Source organism: Anabas testudineus, chromosome 21 (assembly GCF_900324465.2).
Source record: "Anabas testudineus chromosome 21, fAnaTes1.2, whole genome shotgun sequence".
NCBI lineage: Eukaryota > Metazoa > Chordata > Actinopteri > Anabantiformes > Anabantidae > Anabas > Anabas testudineus.
Genome location: NC_046629.1, coordinates 12,939,781 through 12,964,986, shown reverse-complemented (window position 1 = coordinate 12,964,986; position 25,206 = coordinate 12,939,781). Strand labels below are relative to the sequence as shown.

The following is a 25,206-nucleotide window of genomic DNA, read 5'->3' as shown; positions in this document are numbered from 1 at the left end:
AATATTTATTTGATTTTAATTACAATTATAACACAAAACAATACAATTATCTTTTGAATTTCCAAACATTATTAGCATCCACGATTACAGTAATAGATGTTGATTACATTATTACAGGAAATTTGCTCTGTACTAATAACCTCTCCAGTGTGAAGATTAATTAACTGCAGGGGTAATTAATTGTTTGGTTCAGGGTTTATAATGTATTTAGACATATTTTTGAGCCCAGACATATCTGACTGGAACTGCTAGTATGCCAGGAACCTGTGTCTGAAGTCACTTCCTATTTACACTGTAGTGTAGTGTGAGGGAAAGATATGGAAACAGGCAATGACAGGTGTCCAGCTGGACTCGAACCAGGGATTCTTCTGTGTGACTGTAACTGTCATACTTTATATATATATATATATATACTTTGTAGTGAAAATTGTGCAACATGCCACTTGTTAGTGCAAAAGGATCACAATTTGTGTGATATCCCTACTTACCATTTTGTGTATGCTCTGTGGAGTGCTGAGTGCTGTTGAGGGAGTGACTTCAGACACAAAATATTTAAGAACAGCATTAAAATATTCTGGATGTTTAACAACAGTCAAGTGTAGCTGAACATAACAGTAACCAAAATAGCCATCTTAAGGTAAATTTTCACCATGTAAATCCAAGCCTCCTCTTTGCTTCTTGAATATCTACAGCTTCATTGAGCTTTTTAATGTTCTGGGTTGCACCAGAGACATACTTGGGCATCTGAGCTCCACTGCTGTCCTGAACAAGGTAGCTAGGTCTGACCCCACTAAAACCAGGACCAAGCCCTGCCCCGATTCCTTCCTTTGCAGCTTTGCAAAGTGGAAACACATTTCGCCGAGCTGCAGCTGCTGAACTGATGACGTGCTGTGAATACAGTTGAAACTGCTTTTCCTCTTCAACAATGACTTCTGCGTTCTTTGCCTCAAACGCGTGGTCATCTCTTTTCAGCTGCTGGTTCTTGGCATGTTTTTCAGCCTGTGTATGAAAGACCATAACTTTTATTGAACCAAATTTGGTGGTTTTTGTAATGACGTGATGAAGATGTACTAGTTTCAGCATTACCATTAGTGTGACATTGAAGTTTTGCAATTTTCTTTCATCGTCTCTGATCCTCTGAGCCTTCAGTTGCTGTTTCTCAGAAAATATTCTGTCAGCCTCTTTCATGGCCTGAAACTTGTCTCTTGTGTTTTGTTGCTCCATTTTATCCATCAACTCTTTTTCTTGTCTCTGATGAAATTGTGTGTTAAACAATTTATAATATTTGATTAGCAGCAGTTGAATAAACACCAAAAACAACAAACTAGATTTCACTGTAGCCGTAAAATCATTAAATATTTCTGGTCCTGCAGTTTAGAAATGTAATCAAAGTTCATGGTATATTATCACTTTCTGTAAGTGTTGAATGCAGCTGAACTTGTGTTACCATCAATTGTCTGTGTGTAGAAATGGACGTCAACATTGCAGCCTTCTTCTCTTCCTCTTCCCTTTGCTGCTGTGCCTGTTTTGCATCCCGCTCAGCAACAGCCTTAGCAATCCTCCCCTCCTCACTGACAGTCTGCTCACGCTGTTTAACTGTCAGTTTGTTTATGATACTTTCTCTGCGATTCTGGGCCTCTCTGATGAATAAAATAAGACCCACTGTTAATTTTGAAGTGCAGTCACCTCCTAACGTACTTCATGACATTGTGATAATTACCTAAACATCTCTGTTTCTTTCTCTTTTCTTAATTTCATCATTTTTTGTTTCACTGACAAAAAACATTTCCTTTGCTCCTCTTCAGCCTTCTGTTTTTGTTCCTCTGCTGCTCGTATGAGGTCTCTATTGTGGAGATGTTCCTGTAAATACGCAGAATATCAAACAAAAAAAAAAAAGTTTATAAAATAAGGATACAAACAACAGATAACCTGTCTTATTAAAACCATACCAAATGAGCTTGCATAAGGTTTCTCTTCTGCTCTGCTTGTCTTTCCTCCTCCATTCTTTGTTCCCACTGATAGAGTTCTTGAAGGTGCTGGATTTCCTCTCCGTTCTTCTTGATCTCTGCCTTTTGTCGTTCTCTCGCCATCTCATTTTCCTTGATCCTAAAGAAAGTGAATTATGTTTTAGTGTGAAACATTTGTAGGTTCGACTAAAACCAGCAGCGGTGGGGCTGCACTTTTGAAATTATGTTGGTAATGAAACTGATACAACTGCAGACGTACTGTTTTTTCAGGCCCTCTGCAACAGCCTGTCTGTCAAGCTTTTTCTGCAGTGCTTTTTCCTGCTCCTGTCTCAGAGCTTCATCGTCTCTGGTTTTTACCATATCCATGAAGTCTTTGTCCAGATCTTTAGAAGCACTTTTTATCCTTTGCTTTAGTTCAATCTGAGCCTCCCTCTCCTTCAGAACCTCTGTCAGTAAGAGTGCACGCTGTGGAAGTAGTAACAGTCAGTCAATAACCTCAAACATCAGCATATACCGTATCATTGTGTGCAAAGGGACACACTAACATTCATATCATACTAACGTGTAATCCTTTAACTCGGTCAGTTTGATAATACAGCTGAGTCTTGGCTTTTTCAATGGCTTCTTTACGTTTCTGTTCCTGGTATTTAGCCTCTTCTATATCAGTCAGTTTCCTTTTCTCCTCCTCAATCTGCTCCCGAATCTTTTTTGCCTCCAGCTTCTTTTGCCGTTGACCCTTTGATAAATTAATATGTACAGTAACATAACCTATTGTTTTACTGCAGTGTATCTGCGGTAAAGCTAAGTCCACACATAAAGCAAATACAATATGACAAAAAACCTCTACAGCAACTTACAGCAATGGTATTGGACCACAGCTTCACCACCTCCTTCGACTGCAGGTGTAAGGCTTCTCTCTGTTTTGCTGCCTCTCTCAGACTCTCCTTGTCTTTGTTAACCTGGTTCAGTTCATCTTGAATCCTCAGCCATTCAGCCTTGCTTAAGACAGTGACTTGTCGCAGATCAGGTGGCAGGATCATTCTGGTAGTTTCTTCAGCTAAAGACACAATTTAAATAGGGAGTAAATTTCAGCAGGAAATAAATTCTGCATCCAGAACATAGACTCTTTAAGGACACCGAAAATATGCACCATTAGTTTGTACAATTTTGGTAGTTTTGGACTGTTCAGATTAATAATTTATAGTCTTACATAATGGCATGTATATTTATTCCCTCTATATTAAAAGGTGCAGTAGTTGCTATGAGTTAAACAATGACTGAAATGTCTTCATATGGTCAGAACCAGAGCTGCCAGTAAGCACACTGATCATATCTTCTCTGTTATGTTTCTTTAAACTGGAACTGGAGCAGTTTACTCTATAATCAAATGTAAATATGTAATTAAATAATCAGTTTGAAAAGCATTTCTAAAAGCAGAGGTGGTAAGTAACTAAGTACATATTTACAGAGGGAAAAAAACTTACTTTTACACATTTATTTTGACATAATTAGTTACTAGGTACATTTTGCAGGATTAGTTTCTTCTAAAAACATTTTATATGTTAATAAAGATGTGGGTGTGTGTGTGTTGTAGCTAACAACATATACTAAAATTTTCACCTTTAAGAATTCGTCAAACTAATTTGGAAAATACCCTTAGTGGAGTACTTTTACTTTTTTAGTTTAAATAAAATTTAGAACATGCACTTTTACATGAGTAGAAAATTAAAAGGTTCGTTTTTCCTTGCGTATTGAATTTATGCGCTTTTGTACATCTCTGTATATGAGGTTATATTAATATATACAAGCCACCTAGAAACACATGTGGGTTGTGTGTTCTCTGTTTGGTTATGACTTTATACCAGACAGGGACCAAACAATCAGCCAAACATTATGTTCAGTTAGTGCTACTGTGTTGTAGTACTGCACTGCTGCTAAACAATGTGTGATTCTTGAGTATTTACAAGTAGCTGAAAAGCTAACAGTTAGAAAATATTATTTGACTGGTGAATCTAAATCTTCACTGGAAAATGTTGTAATGGAAGATTTTTAGTCAAACTCTAAAATCCTAGCTATAGCACCTACCTAACGTTACATGTGATAAATGTAACTAATTAAAATAATCTGTAAACAGTAATTTCCCACTTCTCAAACACACCAGGAAACAGGAAGTGTGTTTTCTTTTGAAAGGAACATCTTGTAGTTACACATGCTATTGGAAGCCTAATAGTTATCTAGTTAGCTAACCTGACTTTAAATGTTTTCAGAGCCACTTATTCTGAATGTTGCTTTTTATTCTTTTTAGCAATTTTTGGTTAAAGTTACACAATTTAGAGTTAATTACTGTCTTGTAGCCAAAATAACTAACGTTAGTTAGCTCCAGCTTCTTTATTTAACTCTCACCGCTTCTACTGGATCCTCTCCGTCGGCCGTACTGGACCACTGATGTCATTTTAATTAGATATATTCACTAGAGATATACAACAAATAAAATAAACCTACTACAGCGAAATAAACAGTAAACTTTGCACTGAAAACTGCTGCTGTAGCTAACGTTAGCCGGGGCACAGTCAGCTGTCAGCCTGCGCTTGTTGCGCTGTATCCAAGCAACGGTTGAACCCGCCCACAGCGGTTCCAGTGATGAACGACAGGTGGCGCTGTGTGTTCATTCAAAGTTTAAATGTGCAGGCTGGACACAGATCTTTATATATCTGTGATTTCATACAACAGGCTGCACCTCAGTTTCATTTAAATATCCTTTTTTCTATCCATATATAGTCCTGACTGAAAAATGTTACATACACTTTAGTCAAATAATGCAACAGTTCTTGCATGTTGAAAGAGTTACATAGTTTTGTCCATGGAACAAAACAAATGTCGTGCAAAAGAAGAAATATTTAAGACTGTGCACATCAAATATAAGCAGGTTTGTGGCACTGACCTCTCCTTTAATTCACCTCGCAAGACAGGGAATCAAGCCAGATGCTTGGGGTGGGCTTAGTGCCATCAGATCATGCTTCAGTGAAAGAGATAAAGCATAACGAGATCTGACATTGTTTCCATGTGGTCTTTGACTTTTCCTGTGAATCCAATGTCAGAATGAATTTGGGTCAGTCTCTGTCTACATTCTGACAACATGCCAAATTCAATTTATACCCTTGTGATTAGAAGGTATATAATGTGGTTCACTAGAGTGGCTCCTGCTTTATTATTATCACACCATATCTCAAAGTGAGAAACTCAAAATCTAGTTTTCATCATTTCGCTAGTTTTAAGATGGCAAAACATTTTGGTTTATTTCAGGTCACTGGGAAACTTTCCAGTCACAAATTACATGTGCTCAACGGTATGACTGTGGCAGACATGTTTAACGTTTCACGTGCAACTTAGGGAGTCAGGTGATGAACCGTGTCTGTTGAATTATGCCTCAAAAAACTGAACTCACTTGACCTGGCCCACTGAAAAAGACAAGTTCAGGTTCATCTTCCGGTTCTTTGAACATTTAGAACATAACAGTAGGGTACATTATATATTGCATTACAGTAGCTTCTTGATGTTTCTTTATACCTTTGCTTCACTGTATTTCAGTAGAAACAGTATAAAACTGTTTGACAGTTAAAGGTGCTAGTTTCCCTAAGGTTAAAATTATAAACAGAATACATATAATGAGTTTAATGAAGCATGTAGACAAAATGAGACAATGAGTCCCTGGGTACAAACATTTAAAAAAGGGTCCCACGCCTCCAAACAAAGGAAAAAGACAAGAGACACATGCAGGGACAGCTATTCCTTCTCTTTTTTGTAGTCTTTTGGCTAAGTTTGTGTCTTTATCTATGTGTTTGTGCATGTCTCTACAGTTGTCCTGAAATCCTAAATCCTTATATTATTATTTACTAATATAATAGATAATAACACACGCAGCCTCACTCCTGCATACATCATATACAGATGCAGACATTTTGCAGGGCTTCATCTGTACTTTTACCTAACACACAGTCTGGATACTCAAACTATTGTTCAGTAGGAAGGGATTTGTCCAAACTGGAGCTCAGTCTTGCTCAGCTACGTCAGAGCAGGAGACGCGTGAGAGGCGGGTCTCCTCTGAAAGGGGGCAGTCTTAAATCCCAGATAACCATTCAAAAGCAGCAGAGGGAAAGCAGCTCCGTGTCCATCACTTACACCACGGCACCAACCATTCAACGCAAGTTGCCCACAGCACAGCACAGCAGCCGGGAGAGGAAAAGATGGCCCCGATCTCCGTCAAGTCTGTTTTGATCAGTGAAAGTGTGGACCCCCGCTGCAGGACGGTGCTGGAGGAAAATGGCATCCGAGTCACGGAAAAGCAAAACATGACAAAGGATGCGTTGATGGCGGAGATCAGGGTAAATGTGGCTCTCACATGCACCGGCTGTCGACTTGCTCTTTTTTTCTTTTCTCTCTGCGCAACATGCATCGTTTTCTTTGGGTTTAGTCGCTTTGGTCCGCATCATGTGTGCACGCTCCTGGGATTTGTTCCTGCAGCTGCATCGGGAAACAGTGGATCATGGGAACATCTGTGCTCCTGTCGTGTAAAGTTTAACAATGCTGTTTGGTTTTTAGGCTCTGTCCTGGCATGATGTGCTCACCTAATCTGACATGTTGTAACATTTAAGGTGTGACAGATGATTTCTCTTTCTTGTGTGTGTGTGTGTGTGTGTGTGTGTGTGTGTGTGTGTGTGTGTGTGTGTGTGTGTCTGTGTGTGTGTGCTTAGTACCGCCCCTAGTACAAGCTGATGCAACTCATCTTCGACTTTGCCGGTGTTGAAGACCGGTTCTTCCATCACTGAGTGCCACACACAGCAGCAGATTACTAGATTTTATCAGCTTTATGCACGTAGCAAAAGCAAATATTTACTTTATACCAATATTAATTCGTCAGATTAGGAACTGATTGGATTGTTTTTGTGCACATTCAGGGCCGAACTAACAGACTGCTGGGACAACATCAGCTGTGGGCCCCTGGAGTTACTGTCACCTCATTAAGTCTGCCCTACATGTTTGCCCTGGGTCAGCTATGGTGCCTTCATCCTTGTTAAAGATTTGCAGAGCCCTGTATTTCCCTTAGCCTTGACTTTTGTAACTCACTGTATGCAGCAATCAGTCAGTCTGTCTTATCTCACCTGCAGTGGGTTCAAAATGTAGCAGGTAGCCTCCATGCATGTAGAGCATTTTCCATTGTTGGCACAAATCGCATAATGGTTTGCCACTAATTATGAAGTGCTGTAACACCCCCCGCTGATGTCTAAAACAAAACCATGATGACATGGCCGATCACACTTTCTTTCGTGTTAAATTCAGATTTATTCTGTGCTTTTATTAATTTACATACGTCCTTCTTTGTGTGTTGTTCTTATTTAATCGACTGCCGTCATTTATCAAGTAACCTCATCTTTTTCTCTCTGTACAAAACACTCAAAACAGTCAACACCAGTTTGTACCAGAACAAAAAACAAGGCACAAACACCAGTTGTTGTTTTTTTTATTTCCCCACCAAACCAAAGAGGTTAAGGGTAAAACAAGAATACACATTTTTAAAGCTATTTATTCTAAATATCAACTAAAATAGTTAAGGATATTAAAGCTGAATTTTCTTTATAATGATACTCTCAAAGATGTGGTCACAAAACAGTTAATAATCACTGGTTTAAGGAGATTGTATTGAGCATTATATAGTGGTGCAAATGACCAAACAGCCAGCACTGATGACAGCAGGTCTGTGGGCTTACTGGCACCGCCGGGTGAATTTGCTGATGCAGCCTTGACTAAATACACATAATAAAAATTGAAAGATCGACCTTTTCTCCCCATCGCAGGACTACGACGGTCTTGTGGTTAGATCTGCAACCAAAGTAACAGCTGATGTTATCAACGCTGCTGATAACCTCAAAATCATCGGCAGAGCTGGGACTGGTGTGGACAATGTGGATGTTGTGGCTGCCACCAGAAAGGGTATTATCGTGATGAAGTACGTCTCCAGGCTATGCACAAATTTGACTTGCTGCGCAGTTCAGTGTAATGTCCTGTCCATTAACTGTCGACTGCTTTATCCAGCACACCAAGTGGTAACACGATCAGTGCTGCTGAGCTGACATGTGCCTTGCTGATGAGCCTCTCAAGGCAAGTTGAGCCTTCTCCATCTTTTTATTCCTCATAAAGCGCTGTAAAGTTTTATTAATATGTCAGTCTCTTTTCAGAAATGTGCCTCAAGCTGCAATGTCGATGAAACAAGGGCAACTGGGACAGGAAAAAGGTAACATTTTGGTTCGCCCCGTGTGCTGTTTGAATGTCTGTGTTTGCAGTTGGCACACAAAACCATTACTGTTGCATGGTCGACTCCGTTGTTCACCCAGTCAGCAATAATCAGGTGTGTCAGCTGTGCACTTTTGAATCTCGTAGGCACGGTCATCATCTTGTTTCTAATTTTACAGTTCATGGGTGCAGAGCTGTATGGCAAAGTGCTTGGAATAGTTGGACTTGGAAGAATAGGGAAAGAAGTCGCCTCAAGAATGCAGTCATTTGGCATGAGGGTGAGTAAGAAGATGACGAGACTGCGCTCACCTTTCTCACTGGTTGACTGCATCGAAATCTACAGATGAAACAAACATGTTGGGTTAAATATGTTTTCTTGTCAGACTATTGGCTATGATCCAATCACTCCACCTGAGGTGTCAGCCAGTTGGGGTGTGGAGCAGATGCAACTGGAGCAGCTTTGGCCCCAGTGTGACTATATTACTGTCCACACTCCTCTAATGCCCTCTACCGTCGGTGAGTTTTACTGAGGTTCTCCTCAGTGAACCTCATAGGTAAATGTTGGCTGATGACACGATGTCCCCCATTTAACTTCCAAGCTTTGTGTTGTTGTCCATAAGGTCTTCTTAACGATGAATCATTTGCCAAATGCAAGAAAGGAGTGAAGGTGGTGAACTGTGCACGTGGGGGCATCATTGATGAGGATGCTCTCCTCCGAGCTTTGGAGTCTGGACAGTGTGGAGGAGCAGGACTTGATGTCTTTGTTGAGGCAAGACCACAGCCTCTCATTGAAGCAGAAATCTTTAATGTAGATGCAGTGGTTTATATCATATTTACTTTATGTTGCTTGGCTACAGGAGCCACCCAAGAATCGTCCACTGGTGGACCATCCCAATGTCATCAGCTGTCCTCATCTGGGAGCCAGTACCAAGGAGGCTCAGGCGCGGTGTGGAGAGGACATTGCCCTGCAAATTGTGGACATGGTGAAGGGCAAGAACCTAGTTGGAGCAGTAAGTTCTAATTTATGCTGAGTTTTGTTATAACAAAACACGATAAGCATATACTTATCTGGTTTTAACTTAACCAGGCAGAACACTCATTCCCAACACAAGTTTTGAAAACTGTAGCTTGCACAATATATTGAACATGTGTAATAACAGAACGTCAGGTGTTGTAGATCGCTACTACATGTGGCAATGACAGCATAGTGCAGGGAAAGCACCAAGGCACTCAGTGCTTCAAACAACAATACTGAGACATCTGCCATGGTCTCATGATCTTTCCAGTTAGCCTTTAACTTCGCACTCAACATTTCTACAAGACTTGCTGAAACGAGGCCCGATGGAGCCCTTAGGTCATGTAGTCCCCAAAAGAGTTCAGAGTTTAACACACACCTGATACGTTTAAGATGGCTCAGAGCTGTTTCTCTAGACAAGATGATTAAGTGTTTCAGGGCTTTCTTGCATGTTTTTTTTTTTTTTGCTAAACCATAAAATCCTGAGTCTATGCTTGATGAAATAATTCACAATTAAGACAGAAGTACATTCTAGTTAGCTTGTAAATTATTTTTCCTGTCAAGTCCTACTGTATATTCAGATAAGTCTGGGCTTTGATATGAGCTTTTATCTGCTGCAGTCAGCATAGATTAAGAAGGGCCACTCCGTGTTGTAATACCATGTGTTTCCAGTAAAGGTATGTTTTCACTGAGCTAAATTCTGTAACATGTTTTTTGTAATGATGATGCCGTTCTCCTTCTCCTTAAGAGTTTGTTCATGGGCTCCATTAGTAGCTGTCATGGCTTTTATATCGCACCACCTGTCTTCCTCGACAGGTGGCTTGCCCAGTTGTCGTGATTGAAGAAGTTTAAACTTCCATTTTTCTATGCATTTATTTAAGTAGACATTTTAGGCAATACTGTTGGACAACGTTCAATTAAATCCTTATACTGCATTAGATTTCTCATCTACTTTGACTTAAACGTTTAAAATGAACTAGTGATTTTACAAACACACGCTGATTACACGTCTTTTCCGTCGTAGGTGAATGCACAGGTTTTGGCCAACACGTTCTGCCAGGAATCTCACCAACTCATCAAACTGGGAGAAGCTGTTGGAGCTGTGCTGAAATCATGCACTGCTTCTAAGAAACCATTCAGCATCCAAATCACAACTCAAGGTGACAGTACTGGTTTTACAAGTTTTATTCTAACCAGCTACTTGAATGTTGGTTAAAACACAGGGACATGATATTGTAGCAATGGGGTTTTTCTCCCTCTAGTGGTGTGATTGTGAAACATGCCCATTACTTGAAAAAGCCCAAACAAGCCTGTATGAGCTAAATTAGTAAATAATTATTTACTATTTTATTCTATTCAACACTATATGATGTTGTAAATGTTTTACTTACTAGCAGTGGCAACTAACATTGTACTCTTCTTTTCAAACCAGGTGATTGCATGAAGTCCTCCACTGGTTACTTGACCTCTGCAGTGCTGGTTGGACTGCTGAATCATGAATCTGGCTTTTGCCCCAACCTCATCAACGTACTGAGCCTAGCCCAGGAGTCTGGAATCATGGTACAACTCAACTCAGCCAACTCAAATACCGCGTGTCTTTTTAAAACATATTTTTACATGCATGTGAACTGACTCTTCAGGTAAACCAGACCCACTGTGCGCCTGATGGGGCTGCTGATGGAGTGTGTAGGGTGGAGATTGTGGCCGATGGGATCAGCTACAAAGCAAGCGGCTCAGTTCAGGGTGGTGTGCCAGTCCTGCTGGAGCTGAGTGACAGTGTGTTCAGGCAGCCAGTCCCTCTCACAGGGAATCTGCTGTTGTTCAAAGCCCCCGCCAGTCCTCAGCTCCTCTCCTCAGTGGCTGGTAAGAAACTTTAACCTGGTGGATGAACGCACATTTGTTAAAGGAGAAAAATCAGCACTGTTGCTAAGAAAAAGCCATAGCTACAACCAGTTTGCCTCTCTCCTGAGAAAACCTGGTAAACCTTTGGTTAATGTTTAAGGTAACATATTTGTGTCTTGGTGGAATATTCCTGAATATACGTTTACTATAAAAAGTAGTAAATTAAAACTATATAGAATGATTTCTTTCATTGGACTTCATTTAGACCGAAACATGTACAGTGAATAAATACAAACACATAATTCATTGTCTCCTCTTTTCAAGACTTTGAGGCAAAACTGTCTAGCTTAAAGACGTTAAATTCATTAAAATTAAACCAAACACATTTGCTGATCCTCTTAAATCATCACAGCGAGTACAGTACAGAACAAAATGGGACTGAAACAGAAAAAGCTTGTTCCCTTGTATTCTTAATATTTCTGTAGATAACAAATTATAGTCAGTGCTTAATATGTTTGTGTAATGTTCTGATGGAGACAACAATTTGGTTTTTATCATATTTATTCAGTTTTATTTTCAAAAGTGCAAAAGTGTAATGTTACAGCATGCATACTACTGTACAATAGATATACAGCATCGGGCAGATACAGTAGGCGACAATAAAAATAAAAGATGTTTTGTTTAACTATAAAAATCCTGGAGGCAGTGTCAGTGGATCTTTGGGGATGTTGTTTTTGTTATTTCGCAGTTGTTAAAATCAAGAATACATTACTGACAGCAAGTAAACTAAAAACAAGTTCATTGTTTTGCACTGCAGCTTTTGCATTTGACTGAAAGGTGGTACTGAGTTATGATGATGAGCCTAAATAGCAGTGTGCACCGAAGGTTGTTTTTTTTTTTTTTTCTGAGGTCTCTTGAAATTCACACCCATTTTCACTTTTCGATTGTTCTTTGTTTAGGTCTGTTGGCCACAGAGGGAGTGGAGATTGAGTCCTTCAGTGCTCCCATAGACCGCACTGGAGATCTGTGGTATTGTGTGGGGGTGTCGTCTCTCCTGCGAGACCTCGGTGCCTTGAAGACTTCGGTTAAAGAAGCCGCACAAGTCACCCTTTAAATGACAGCAGCACTTCAGCACCCTGCTGCACTAACATTCAACATGTGAAAAACTTGCCTAATATTATAGATCTGTCTTGGTCTTAGCATTAACAACTAACAACTTGTTCAGAAGTTGAACACATGAAGGTTAAAACTTGTATTTTGATAACATTCCCTCTAAATGAGATGTTTGTGTCGTGTGCTGTTCAGCTTGTTGTTTACAAGAGATGTAAAATAAAATGCACTTGCTAAAAACACATAACATTTTAGATACTGGCTGTTGGTTTTTGCTTTAAGTTTAGCGAGACCTCACACTTTACAGAACAGGCACAGGCACGCCTGTTCAGTGTAATGCAGTCCAAGAGCCATGTGATGAAGCTGGAGTTTGAAATGTTTCAATTGTACAGTTGGCAGGTAACAGTGGAAACAGCTGCACGTTAGATTTGTGTGGATTTGACATGCAAAACGGGATGATAAAATAAGATGCATGAGCACCGACGTAGCAGTGTAAATCAGCAAGACCCTAAATGCTACTTACACCAACATCATCAATCTATAAAACACAACAATCAACAACAACAACATACAACAATCAGCTTCAAATCAACTTTTCTCTAAAAGTTGATTTATTATGAAATACTGGACAATGATCAGACCTCTCTGAGCCTTTAACAATTGTTTAGGGCCACAAGCCTAATGTTGGGGTGTAATTATCAAACCCTCAACATTGTGTTTTATTCCATATTCTTATGATATGTTTGTGTTTAAAAAAAAAAAAAAACTTCTGAAAAGTAACTAGCTGCCAGGTAAATGTAATGGAGCATAGTAATTCTTCTCGAAAGGCACCAAAAAAAAAGAAAGAAAAGAAAGTGTGAACCAGTTTTCTTATGGGTTATCTTGTGCAGGAGTGATTGTGCACTGTGCTGATAATCCTTGTTAGGATTAGTTAAAGCCTCGGCCTCACTGGAATTGGACTCACAATGCCATGGCAACCGCAGGAATGGGGGGAAATCATGAATGGTGAACAGTGGCTGCTCACCAGCTTCTTGCTGTGCTTTTACTGAAGGCGACGCTTGTTTGTGTAAGATTTGTATTCTGTGAGTGACGCCTCTCCGCCCGGAGGACACACTGACGCGCCGTCCGTGCGCGCATCGCGGGACCGTGGATGGAGGTTATATTTAGGATCCGAGGGAAAATAGCGGTGTTGGGTGATTCCAGTGAAGGGTTGCTTGGTTTTATCAAGGACCTGCTGGTGGAGACTTGAGCGTAGGGCTGTGGGAGAGGAGGAGGAGGATGAGGAGGGGGGTGGACGCTGCACACAAATACCAAAATAGGATAGAGCAGCCTGCGACCGTCCTGCCAGAGCTAAATTGAGGTTCATGTGTTGGGAGAGGAGCGTTGTGAGGACAGAGAGTATTGTTGGTGTTGGGCAACACCGATTCATATATGCAAATAGGATGAAAGGTAAGTTTCTATTACTATATTTATCTAAATATACTATCATTTATCAATTAAAATGGATGTGCACCGCCGTGCGCCTGCGATTAATTATAAATGGCAATGTGACACTACAGGTTCGCTGTGGCTTTTTGACACCTTATACAATAGTTACTGTGTTTGGGGCATTTCCATGTGTGTGTTTTTCTAGATACGATGTCACACAACCAAAGCGAAATCTACACATACGACTTCTGTGACGCGGATCATCCAGCCGAGCTCCTGGATGCGCTCAGGCATTTCTACACCAGCGGCCTGTTTACAGACGTTTCTCTCCAATGTGGCGAGTCCGGGCAGGTGTTTCACTGCCACAAGGCGCTGCTGTCAGCCCGCAGCTCCTATTTCAAAGTCATGTTCACAGCTGATATGAGAGAGAGGTCCAACAGCCTCATCACACTGAGCGGGGTTGACTCCGGGGTTCTGGGCGCTCTCGTGAACTACGTGTACACAGCGCAGGTGTGCATCACCGCGAGTAATGTGCAGAGCCTGCTGGAGGCTGCAGACCTCCTGCAATTCACTTCTGTCAAGCAAGCGTGCGAGGAGTTTCTCATTCGCCTCCTGGATGTGGACAACTGCCTGGGGATGCATGCTTTTGCTGAGCTGCACCTGTGTCCTGGTCTGGAGAGGGAGGCCCGCAGAGTGATGCTGAGCAGGTTCACAGAGCTCATTCAGCAGGAAGAGCTTCTACAGTTGGACCATGAGAAAATGAGATCAGTTTTGGCTGCTCTGAGCCTCACTGTGCAGAGGGATGAAGTGCTGATAGATGCTATAGCCAAATGGGTAACGCATGACTTGGGTAATCGAGTTCAACATGTTGCAGATTTTCTGCGCTCCATCAAGCTGGACCTGGATGAGCTCTACTTCAAGGAAAGTTTAGAGGTGCACACACAGCGCTCGCTGAGCAGTGAAGGGAAATTCAAATCTGTGATCGTCCAGGCTTTACGGTCTAGTGGCAAGGAGGTGTCTGCAAGCAGAAAAATGTCTTCCAGCATGTATATCATAGGTGGATACTACTGGCACCCTCTTAGTGAGGTTCACATGTGGGATCCTATCAGCAACAAATGGGTGCAAGGTAAAGACATGCCTGATCATACAAGAGAGAGCTACAGCGTCAGTTTACTTGGTGCAAATATCTATGTGACTGGTGGTTACAGGTCAAACACAGTCGAGGCCCTGGACACTGTTTCGATTTATAACTGTGATTATGAAGAGTGGACCGAGGGTCCCCCCATGATTACAGCCAGGTACTACCATTGTTCTGTGGCTTTGCATGGCTGCATTTATGCCATTGGAGGCTACAGAGGAGGAGCCCCAGAGCGAGAGACTGAATTTTATGATCCTTTGAAAAAGAAATGGTTCCCTGTGGCCAAAATGATCCAAGGTATGCAAAATGTTAGGTTATTATTAGTTACGCTTCAGTATGATTTGAAAAGGAAGAACTATAATGAATGAATGTTGAGAAAACACTTATCACAATATTCATTTAGTATTTTAGAGCTTTCAATCATGTCACATTTTATTCATCAGATGGAGTTTGTCCTTTTATGGCAGTGCAGATGTTGAAATTTCTATTTTTTCTGGAGACCTTTCAGAACTTCTTCTCCATGTTGGATTATAGCTGAGGTTCAAAGTTAATTTCCATAACATTTTATCTCCTGATGAAGATTATGTGTGTGGTTGAAAGCTCCAGAACGTTTTCTAAATGCAACTTGTACTTTCATAGGCGACATTCATATTTAATCGAGCATTGAGTCGACGTGATTGATCAAATGAGACCTATAACCTCTGTTTCCTCTGAAGGTGTAGGGAATGCCACAGCCTGTGTTATAGGAGATAAAATCTATGTGACTGCCGGCCACTATGGGTACAGAGGAAGCTGCAACTACGAAAAAGTCCAGGTCTACAGGCCAGATGTCAATGAGTGGAGTATCATTACAATAACTCCCAATCCAGGTATGAGAAAAAGAAAATGGAGTTTAAGCAATAATAGTCTGAATACTGGTTTCTAATTTTTAATGTGTTGTTTTCAGAATATGGCCTGTGTTCTGTGTCTCTCAACAACAAACTGTATTTGGTGGGTGGACAGACAACTATCGTACACTGCTACGACACAGAAAGAGACGAATGGAGATCAATATCAGGGATGAAGGAGAGGAGGATGGAGTGTGGGGCTGTGGTTATAAATGGATGTATTTATGTCACAGGGGGATACTCCTCCTCAAAAGGGACTTACCTGGAGAGCATTGAGAAATACGACCCTGAGCTGGACTCATGGGAGATAGTGGACACGCTTCCCAGCCCAGCGAGATCGCACGGGTGCGTTTGTGTTCACAGTGTTTAGTGTCAAATCTTATCACAACTGGATATTTATTGTCATTTTGTGCCAAATCAATCAAATGCTATTCAATCAACATGTGCAAATGTCACCCACACTGTCACACTTTTGCACGTTTTGCACTGGACAATTGCCTGTACAGAGAACTGAACATTTGCCAAACTGTATAGTATGTGTATATACCTCAGGGGCAATGTAATTAGAACTGTATTAACTTTTTGAGTATTTCTGTTTAACCAGATTGAAATGAAAGACTTGAATATATAGCTACATTAGACCTACACAGAATCTAGCTCAGACCATTGATGCATCAACAACCTCCAAAGACCTTTTATTAGTAAAGCTGAACCACAGACTGATTAAATAAATAGCTAAATCTTGACTATGTTTTTTTTTCTTAATCAACTTACTTTATAAAGTGGACTTTACTTTCCTTTTTTTTTTTAACTCAGTGACGTGAACCTCAGTTTTTAGAAGTTATACAGTCAACTATAATGTTCTTGTTTTTGTTTGTTTGTTTTGTTTTTTAGAGGTGTTGATTTAATTGTATGATTATTTTTGGAAGATGTAGTTTGTGATGTTGCTGAGCTGTGTTACACTGAGAGTTGTTCCATTGTCCGTTCATCTTTCCGTTGTGTATATCCAATACAGACAAACAGCAATACACACTACAAACACATTTTCCACAGTGATAATAAAACTGAATCACATTTTCATGAAGGCAACATGTATCGCAGGACTGTTGACTTAGACTGCTGTAGTTCTAGGGACGCCTAACAAACTGGCATCTAAGTCATTATAAGGGTCTAATGTATATTGTATAGGTATTATTATATATACTACATGACCCCTAGAGGGCTCCACAGTATTACATCTAAAGTTACATTTATAGTAAATTTTAAATCGTATAACTTTACCCTCTGGTGTATATGTAGAATTCATCCACTTATTAGAATATATGTGCTGCTGTCGTTTTGAATATAGGCCTTATCTAGATGTTATCAAGCTGATCCACAGGCTCTGAGCTCCATCACACACGGAAACAGACAAGAGAAGAGAAGGGGGACCGCGAACACTGCGCGTCTTTTGGTCCTCGGTGTGATCCGTAGCACGCAGTTCCACAACGTGCGAGCAGAGAAGTGCTAGCAAAGATTCAGCGTTTGGTAAGTAACTATAGATTTGATTCGGGCGTCAAGAGGGGTTTGTTGTTTCTTTTTTAGCACCTGCTAAATATTCTGTAGCTTTGTAGAACACTACATTAGCTAGACATTGTCGTATAGTGTCTTTAAACAGCAAGTCAGATACCGAGTGTAGTGTAAATGACTTTGTTAACTTGACGTACAGACGTGGTTTATGTCTAGCTTAATCGTACGCAGTCACGAAAAATAAAAGCTGTAGTGTCTTTTTGGTTTAGATCTATAAACCTTGGTGACTCGGCTTTAAATCTACTGGCAGACAGCGTGGCCGGTGTCCAGCTGCATGCAATTTAAGCTAGCAGTTAGCCATCAAGCTAGCTGCTGCAGCAGCAGCAGCAGCAGCATGGTATCAGTATAATGAAAGCGGTCCAACGTTAACATACGGTATATGTCAGTAATGTGGTTGATGTTTGCTGGTTTTCACATGGCTTATTACATTATATATATATATGGCCTCAATTCATCGCAATTGAACTGCAACAAATGATAGATCTCATACCTCAGCACAGAGTAACAGTGTAATGTTATTCCAGAGAACAGAGGGAAAAGGCTTTAGGAGCCCTTCACTCCAGTGATGGATCAGGGTGAAATTTAAATAGTCAGGGAAAAATGATTGATCAGAACATTTCGATAACATCTAGTTGGTAATAGCTAATATGGCTAGTATTTACGATTTTTAATTCTTTAGTCAATACATGAGAATGTCTGCCAGGATTAAATAGTCAACGTACTGAAAAACATACAGTTTTCTAAATAAACCAGTGTTAATGTTATGTTCATTGCATATTTATTTATTATGGTGGCAACTAGTGGTAATAGTCTGATAGTTTGTTTTTTTGTTTTTTTTTACAAATCAATCATAGTCATTGCAACATCCCAGAGCCCAATGTTTTGTCTTCAACCCACAAACCAGAAACTAAAAAGATTAAGTTTTGACTGCTGGCAGTTAGCCATCAAGCTAGCTGCAGCAGCGGCATGACATCAGTATAATGAAAGTGTTTCTGCTTACACACATTTTAAAAAGAAGAACAACTATTAGCTTACTTACTTAAGCCACTGCTCAGTTTGCAAGGCAGTCTACTAGATGTTTGTGGTTTCAGGACTTTAGAACCTCGACCACAAGTTAAAGTTGACATTTCTTTCCTTTTTTTTATTTTGGTTACTTGGGTTACAGTTTTTTTTTTTTTTTTTACACAGAACAATCATGGCAGAAAATCAAGAACAGATGTCTCCAATTGAGATAAAAGTGGCACGGCAAATAGAGGTAATTCTGATAATGCATTTTTGAAATATTTTGCAACAGTCAGTTCCATTTTTCTTACAAATTGTCTCTTATTCTACCTCTAGTACTACTTTGGAGATCACAATCTTCCAAGGGACAAGTTTCTCAAAGAACAACTGCAGCTTGATGATGGCTGGGTGACTTTGGAGACGATGCTTAAATTCAACAGGTTTGTTGGACTTTAGGTGAAAATGTTTGTGTCTTTGAATGGTGGGAGGAAGCCAGAGTACAAACCCACGCAGGCACGTGGATAATATACAAACTCTACACAGAAAGGCACTTGGCCGACCTGTGGATTCAAACCTGGTTCCTCGCTGTGGGGCGACAGTGCTAACCACTACACCCCTACACTACCATTCTCTGGAAAAATCAAATTTCATGTTTTAAAGTGTTCCCACACAGTCATGACAAGATAGGGCAAAATCAGCTAAAAGCAAAGGCCCACAAACAATGGTCAGGTGGGGAATTTTTCAGGCTGCTGGTGGGAGGAGAGAAACGCCTAAACTTGTGTCTCTAAACAAGAAAACAAAGACAGTAGTGACTAAGTAGTTTGCAGATCCAGTGCATGACTCATGACACATAGGACAAGATTAGACTACCCTCACCCTGTCCCTGAAGTGCACTTGTTACCAGGCAGATTACATTTAGCCATAATATGCACAGCTCATGAACAAGGTAAAATTTTGCTAAATGTATGAGGTAATCGGGTTGGGGGATTGGGCTCAAAGTCCATCTGGCTCATTGTATTCAGAAATCAATGTCAGTAAATCCTTTTTCATTTGTGTAAATTAAGCTCGCCCAAATTATGCAAATATTAGTTATTATGGATTGTGGTGACTCGTGTAGCAGCTGATACCTTTTTAAAGATGTAAAGGAAACTGTTAAGATATGCAGTGTGTACTGTTCTGTTGTAATTACACTCTCCCAGAAAGACTGTGACTGAGTTGTTGCTTTCATTATGGTTTCAAATGTTTGACACATTATATTCTCTCCCCAGACTGAAGTCTTTAACTTCAGACAGCAGTGTCATTGTTGCTGCTCTCCAGAAATCAACAACTGGCCTTTTGGAACTCAGTGAAGATAAGACAAAAGTCAGGAGGTCTCCAAACAAACCCCTACCTGAACTGAATGATGAATACAAAGATGCTCTTAAACACAAATCTGTGTACATTGTAAGTTTCTTTCTTAAAAATGTAATTCCATGCACACAAATTTAGAATTTAGACAAAATTCAAATTTCCATGAAATCCTATTTAATATGGTGGCATACTAGTATATGCATCATGAATCCTGCTGTTGCAGTCTGTTGTTTTTAAACGCTTTATCTTTATTAATCTAGAAAGGTTTTCCTCTTGACACTACCCTTGACGAGATTCAGGAGTGGTTGACTGGCAAAGGCACCATAGAAAACATTCAGATGAGGAGAAACCTGCAAAGGCAGTTTAAGGTGAGATTTGTGTATCTGGTAATATTTAAATCAATGTTCTTTCTTAGATTTGGGGAGATTTTCATTGTGGGTTGTCTTCACAGGGATCAGTGTTCATCTGTTTTGACACAGAAGAGTCATCCAAGACGTTCCTAGAACGTACGGACATAAAATCCTTCAAAGACAACGAAATGCTTGTGTTATCCAGGTAAGATGGACTGCTTTATGGCTTCAGCTTATATGATTTGATTTAAAGGGAAACTGATTTAATTTAATACATTTAAACTCATCAGTTAGCCTGCTGTTTTTTTGTTTTGTTTTTGGACTGTGGGGGGAGAAACATGTCAGGACTGTATTTTGACTATTGCTGTTACTTATAATCATTAATTGCTGCTTTGCATCTAGAGAAGACTACCACGCAAAGAAAGCAGAAGAGCGAAAACAGTTCAAAGCAGAGACAAAAGCAAAGGCTAAACAGTGAGTAAACAAGTGATGGTTTTATCCTAAAACCATACTGTATATTTTGTGAAAATTAAATTATACTTTTATTTTTCTTTTAGTGAGAAGGAGCAACAGCAGAAGCATGCAGAAGACAAAGAAATGGTAAATTGTTACCAGCTAGTATTTTCACTTGGATGGATATCATTGAGAACTCATACATACAGGATATGGTCACCTTATTAATAATTTATTATTTGTGTTACAGGGTCTTCTTTTGGATGAACAGACAGGGTGCTTGTTGAAGTTTTCAGGAGAGCTTGAAGATGTTTCAAGAGAGGACTTTCATCAATTGTTCTCTGGGCATGGAAAGATAAAGTGGGTTGACTTCACCAGAGGAGCCAAAGAGGTAAATGAACGCCTTAACTACTCAAGTCTCACTCTCAGGATGAGGAGATGTGATGTATAAGTTTATATTTTTTGCTTCCTACAAGGGTACACTTCTTTTTGATGGAAATGCTAAGGAGGCATTTGACAAGGCCAAAGAAGCAAACGGAGGCGAGTTGAAAGTCAAGGACAACAGTGTGACATGGGAGATACTTGAGGGAGAGGAGGAAAAGGAAGTTCTGAAGAAAATCATTGAAGCTCAGCAAGAATCATACAGCAGGTCCAAGGGCAGAGGTAAATGCTATTTTCAATCAGTGTTTTATTAAACAATACACCGAGTTAGATAGTCAATGATTTAAAGTATTTATTATTTAGTATTGATGTGTCTTGCCTTAAAGGTGGCAGAGGAAGATCAGGTGGCAGAGGAAGAGGAGGACGAAGGGGAAGAGGTGGCAGGGATCATGGCAGGACACACTACCAAGGCAAAAAGACGAAATTTGACAGTGACGACGAGGAAGAGGATGGTATGTTCAACATAGATTAAAGTGTCATAATGTGGTTTGAAGGCAAGATATTTCTGTCAAAGATATTTTTAATTGCTTATTTACTGTGCTTTTCCCCTAGCACCCGCAGCTCCAAAGAGAGAACTAGAAGATGCTGAGGGCCCTGCAGCAAAAGTTGCCAAAACTGAAAATGGATCTTAGTCACAAGGCTACATTGAGAGTTTTTTCTTTTGTGAAAACATTTATTATAAACGGTAATAATAAACATTGAAAATGCAGAGGCAACGCAAGTCCATTCCAGTGAAAGCTTCAGGCTTTGGAGAATCGTAGGAAGTCCACCTGGATGTCAACCTAAAGAACAATTTACAAAGCTTGGCATCAGTTTTCAGCCTTTAAAGTCCCTGTATATTGTGCCTCCAATATTATTTGTGTACTTATGTTTCAAGCTGTTTTGATTTTTATCATATTCAACATGAAGACGGTAATTTAATTTCACCAGGACATTTTAGTTGGTTTTGTAAGACCTATGTGACATCTACAATCTGTGTGCCAGTCTTTTTTTTTCCCCTTGTAGTATTCCTACATTGACTGTTTAGAACATCTGCTTTGCTATTTTTTTAGGTTTGCATATGTGAATAGCAAATAAAAGATTTCTAAAAATGAAACCATCTTTTTAAAAGTGTTTGTCTAATACAGCTTGAGACAGCTGGAAAACATGTCTGATCTCTGCGACGTAGAATATGAGCTTACCGATTTCTTTTTGTGGAACTTGTAAGATGCTGGCAAGTCGTATCTTAGTTCTATAAAGAAAGAACATAGACTTTTAACATTGTAAATGAAGAGAATATGCACCATATTTTTGTTATTACTTTATTTACCTGCTATTACTTCCATTTTTACTCCCCAGTCATTGGCCTTCTTTTGTATGTGCTGTCATCAGAAAAGCAGTTACACATTGAGTCTTACGGTGTTAATGCAAGACAAGTAGACATGAGTCATGATTGGCTAATAAAGACAACTTGAAACCACCAATATTTTGGATCTAATGTCAATGAAAGGATGCGGTCATCCTTAAAATGTCCAAATATCTCAACGATGACTTAAAACTTTTTTTTCCTCATGAAGACTCAAGTAACCTGACTTGGACTTACTTTAAAGCTACCTCATCCTCGCTGAGTGTTGCAAAAAATGCAAAAGGTAGAGATACTGAACTTACCTGTCGTGTTGAAGTTTTATGAAGTGAGTACACTGCTGTCTTTGCCATTGTTAAAGCGGTCCTCAGGAACTTCATGTCCATTCCTTCAACAAAGAACTATATTATATTATATTATTATTTATATATATATTTGGAGATAGAGGGTATGGCACTCACATGAAGACAAGAAGAAAAGCTACTCTGCCTAAGTTTTTCTTGAAAACTTAGGCAGAGTACTTTGAAAAAACATTTACATCAGCCTTACTGGTAATATGAGTTTTGGAAAACTGGTCTATGTGATTGAAGGTCTAGAAGTGCCCCAGCTGTATGGGGGATTAAAACACACCTTGGTTGCGTTTTGTCCCAAACGGTGGATTCATGATTACAGTGTCAAACTTTTTAGCGTAAGCATCTGCCTCCAGACAGCACAGGTCGCACTGGACCAGATCCACATTAGAAATCTCAAATTCCTCCGCATTTCTTTTGAATATGTGCAGCGCATCGTCGTCGATGTCGAAGCCAACGCACACACTGCAAACGAGAGAGCCGAGAGTGAGGGATGAAGCCGACTGAAAAGTGGATCCATCATCCGACACTGAAAACAACAGGATGAAAAGAAGCAGATGCTCTCACCCCGCGTCAAGCATCGCAGCCCCAATGCTGAGGACTCCACAGCCACATCCCAGATCTGCCACTAGTTTACCTTCAATGTCATCAAACGTATTATGGATTGTGTACAGCATGCATGCTGTGGAAAAGGGCAGACAGACAGTTAACGAGAGCAGGGTTCACTACCAACAATGATCACACGCTGTCTCCTCACCCGCAATATGTGGAGTAGTTGGATACTGCTCCAGAAGGATCTTTGGCTCTTCAAATACGTCCACCTGCTGTAGGAAACTCTCTAACTCTTTGAGTTTCATCACTAAAGGCTGTGACGTCCCAATCTTATGTGTCCCCTACTGAAAACACGACGTAAAATATATCAAACGATATTAGCTATAAACGCAGTGTGTGTACATTTTCAGCATGCATGAAGACGATTTCCGCTACGTAGTGTGCATCAAACAAAACAATCCGACAATGTCCAGATCCGTGGAAAAATAGTTCCTCCTTTTTAACTTCATTTATTATACGTGAAATTTCGAACAAGCACTTAAAAGCTTGAGTTAGTTTATTATTATAATACTCATTTGCTATAATATTGTCATGTAAACATGTAAAACTTCCTGTCAAAAGGAAGTTTTTTTTTAATTATTTTGATAGGATAAGTAAAAAAATTAACTTAATAATTGTGAAGAGTAATGTAAATGTCAATTAAAATACGGAGCGAGGAGAATCAGAAGATGTTGGAGTGTTTTTCATTTTGAGTCAAAAATGGTAACAAAGTTGGTTTTATGATCTGTAAAGAATGCAGAAGAGCGAAAACAGTCATATATGTTTGTTTTATGTGTTTCTTAAGTTAAGCAAGTTTATTTTAATATTAGTCTACCTCTGCCATACTGTTTGTTTGTTGTTTAAATATTACCAGACCACCAATGAAGGCTATGTTAATTTTTTTTCAATTGGGGTCTAAAAGTCAGGCTACAAAATTAAATAATAAAATAAATTATAATTATTAAACTACATATACCAATAATTAAACATAAATAAATAAAGTATTCTAAAACTGTATCGGAAAGGGGGATTTTATTAGAAAACTACAATGTGCATTTCCTAAAGAAAATGCGTATGATTTCTGAAAGCAAGCTGTCACAGTTTCTTGCAACTAATACTAGTTGAAGATTTAAACATAATAAGTCTCAATAAGCAGGTGGCAGTATCGGGTTTTAAATATGGTTTGTACTTGCTGAGAAAGTCTGCATTAAGAACATTTGCAGTTTTATAACTAGCCACACGGTGGCGTGGCAGCTGTAATTTTTAAGCAGAAGGGAGCAGTGTATGAGATTTCACACCTGTGGAAATTACTGTTTTAGAGCCTTACAATGTGAAAACGTTAACTTTTTACTGTAGCGCCCTCTAGTGGCCAATCTGAAATGAACTAAGCAAATAGATAAGAGCCTCCAATTGGATAATTACTGCATGCATTATTATTTTTTAGCTGCCAACAAGTTATTTAACCCTAACTGATGCAGTGAGTAGCTTCTCATTTCTTAAACAACCATGTCTGAAGACACATCCTGTGGACATGAAAAAGATGTTAATCTGTTTCAGAAGGGTCAAATTATTGGGACTTAAACGTTTGGTGAAATCAAATTGTAAAAAACAACAATAGAACTCACGACTATGTTTAGTAGTGAAAGTATTATCTGGGGACTAAACAGCTGTGTAGCCTTAAGAAGATCACTTGTCAGTGAGGCTGAAACAAATTTGATAGGGAACATAAAGATGGAAGAAGGTCATTTGGTCTGATGAGTCCAGATTTACCCTGTTCCAGAGTGATGGGTGCATCAGGGTAAGAAGAGAGCTGGAGGAAGTGATGCACCATCATGTCTATTGTCTACTGTACAAGCCTGTGGTGGCAGTGCTATGATCTGGGGTTGCTGCAGTTGGTCAGCTCTAGGTTCAGCAATGTTATGTGCCCAAACGATGAGGTCAGCTGACTACCTGAATATACTGAAGGACCAGGTTATTATCAATTGAGTTTTTCTTCCCTGATGGCACGGCCATATTCCAAGATGACAATACCAAGATTCATCAGGCTCAAATAGTGAAAGAGTGGTTCAGGGAGCAGAACGCA

The 25,206-nt window shown here is 39.7% G+C and overlaps 5 protein-coding genes across 6 annotated transcripts; 3 read left to right on the top strand and 2 right to left on the bottom strand.

The window, feature by feature from the left end:
* Positions 1 to 85: 85 nt before the first annotated feature.
* Positions 86 to 4,523, bottom strand: ccdc173 (coiled-coil domain containing 173). 2 transcript variants are annotated; one of them, XM_026376863.1, is made up of 9 exons: positions 4,371 to 4,523; positions 2,825 to 3,024; positions 2,530 to 2,703; positions 2,227 to 2,432; positions 1,950 to 2,106; positions 1,721 to 1,860; positions 1,448 to 1,640; positions 1,087 to 1,251; positions 86 to 999 (listed from the first exon to the last, which is right to left on the bottom strand). In XM_026376863.1, the coding sequence occupies exons 1-9, from the start codon at positions 4,417 to 4,419 to the stop codon at positions 646 to 648; spliced, it is 1,638 nt and encodes a 545-aa protein (XP_026232648.1). In that variant the 5' UTR covers positions 4,420 to 4,523; the 3' UTR covers positions 86 to 645. The 2 variants fall into 2 exon arrangements, with proteins under 2 accessions (XP_026232648.1, XP_026232649.1); XM_026376864.1 differs by lacking the exon at positions 2,530 to 2,703.
* Positions 4,524 to 6,089: 1,566 nt separating this feature from the next.
* On the top strand, positions 6,090 to 12,476 carry phgdh (phosphoglycerate dehydrogenase). The gene is given in 13 exon segments (XM_026375726.2): positions 6,090 to 6,349; positions 7,820 to 7,971; positions 8,058 to 8,123; positions 8,201 to 8,240; positions 8,242 to 8,256; positions 8,435 to 8,533; positions 8,639 to 8,771; positions 8,876 to 9,024; positions 9,113 to 9,265; positions 10,295 to 10,430; positions 10,703 to 10,830; positions 10,911 to 11,133; positions 12,072 to 12,476. Coding segments are annotated over 13 exon segments (1,587 nt in total). The 5' UTR covers positions 6,090 to 6,211; the 3' UTR covers positions 12,227 to 12,476.
* A 1,131-nt stretch (positions 12,477 to 13,607) lies between these two features.
* On the top strand, positions 13,608 to 16,395 carry klhl23 (kelch-like family member 23). Its single transcript, XM_026376999.1, has 4 exons — positions 13,608 to 13,671; positions 13,856 to 15,085; positions 15,505 to 15,657; positions 15,735 to 16,395. Exons 1-4 carry the CDS (start codon positions 13,665 to 13,667, stop codon positions 16,043 to 16,045), a joined length of 1,701 nt encoding a protein of 566 aa, XP_026232784.1. The 5' UTR covers positions 13,608 to 13,664; the 3' UTR covers positions 16,046 to 16,395.
* A 672-nt stretch (positions 16,396 to 17,067) lies between these two features.
* ssb (small RNA binding exonuclease protection factor La) lies at positions 17,068 to 21,983 on the top strand. Its single transcript, XM_026377293.1, has 12 exons — positions 17,068 to 17,202; positions 18,433 to 18,499; positions 18,583 to 18,686; positions 19,515 to 19,689; positions 19,857 to 19,964; positions 20,048 to 20,151; positions 20,349 to 20,420; positions 20,504 to 20,546; positions 20,650 to 20,790; positions 20,876 to 21,062; positions 21,167 to 21,292; positions 21,393 to 21,983. The coding sequence occupies exons 2-12, from the start codon at positions 18,440 to 18,442 to the stop codon at positions 21,470 to 21,472; spliced, it is 1,200 nt and encodes a 399-aa protein (XP_026233078.1). The 5' UTR covers positions 17,068 to 17,202; positions 18,433 to 18,439; the 3' UTR covers positions 21,473 to 21,983.
* On the bottom strand, positions 21,486 to 23,534 carry mettl5 (methyltransferase like 5). The gene is made up of 7 exons (XM_026377294.1): positions 23,290 to 23,534; positions 23,100 to 23,214; positions 22,813 to 22,997; positions 22,488 to 22,570; positions 22,150 to 22,201; positions 22,022 to 22,071; positions 21,486 to 21,622 (listed from the first exon to the last, which is right to left on the bottom strand). Exons 1-7 carry the CDS (start codon positions 23,387 to 23,389, stop codon positions 21,581 to 21,583), a joined length of 627 nt encoding a protein of 208 aa, XP_026233079.1. The 5' UTR covers positions 23,390 to 23,534; the 3' UTR covers positions 21,486 to 21,580.
* Between the last annotated feature and the right edge of the window lie 1,672 nt (positions 23,535 to 25,206).

Bases quoted from the DNA above. Each gene is read 5' to 3' on its own strand.
- ccdc173 (XM_026376863.1), bottom strand. From the start codon at position 4,419: ATGACATCAGTGGTCCAGTACGGCCGACGGAGAGGATCCAGTAGAAGC. The intron at 2,704-2,824 runs GTAAGTTGCTGT...AATTTATCAAAG, and splicing joins TGTGGTCCAATACCATTGCT to GGTCAACGGCAAAAGAAGCT. The intron at 1,252-1,447 runs GTAACACAAGTT...CAATTTCATCAG, and splicing joins CTACACACAGACAATTGATG to AGACAAGAAAAAGAGTTGAT.
- klhl23 (XM_026376999.1), top strand. The intron at 15,086-15,504 runs GTATGCAAAATG...TTTCCTCTGAAG, and splicing joins TGTGGCCAAAATGATCCAAG to GTGTAGGGAATGCCACAGCC. The intron at 15,658-15,734 runs GTATGAGAAAAA...TGTTGTTTTCAG, and splicing joins TACAATAACTCCCAATCCAG to AATATGGCCTGTGTTCTGTG.
- ssb (XM_026377293.1), top strand. From the start codon at position 18,440: ATGGCAGAAAATCAAGAACAGATGTCTCCAATTGAGATAAAAGTGGCA. The intron at 20,152-20,348 runs GTAAGATGGACT...CTTTGCATCTAG, and splicing joins GAAATGCTTGTGTTATCCAG to AGAAGACTACCACGCAAAGA. The intron at 20,547-20,649 runs GTAAATTGTTAC...TTTGTGTTACAG, and splicing joins ATGCAGAAGACAAAGAAATG to GGTCTTCTTTTGGATGAACA.
- mettl5 (XM_026377294.1), bottom strand. From the start codon at position 23,389: ATGAAACTCAAAGAGTTAGAGAGTTTCCTACAGCAGGTGGACGTATTT. The intron at 22,202-22,487 runs GTAAGTTCAGTA...TTCTGATGACAG, and splicing joins ATAAAACTTCAACACGACAG to CACATACAAAAGAAGGCCAA. The intron at 22,072-22,149 runs GTAAATAAAGTA...CTTTCTTTATAG, and splicing joins AAAAATGGAAGTAATAGCAG to AACTAAGATACGACTTGCCA.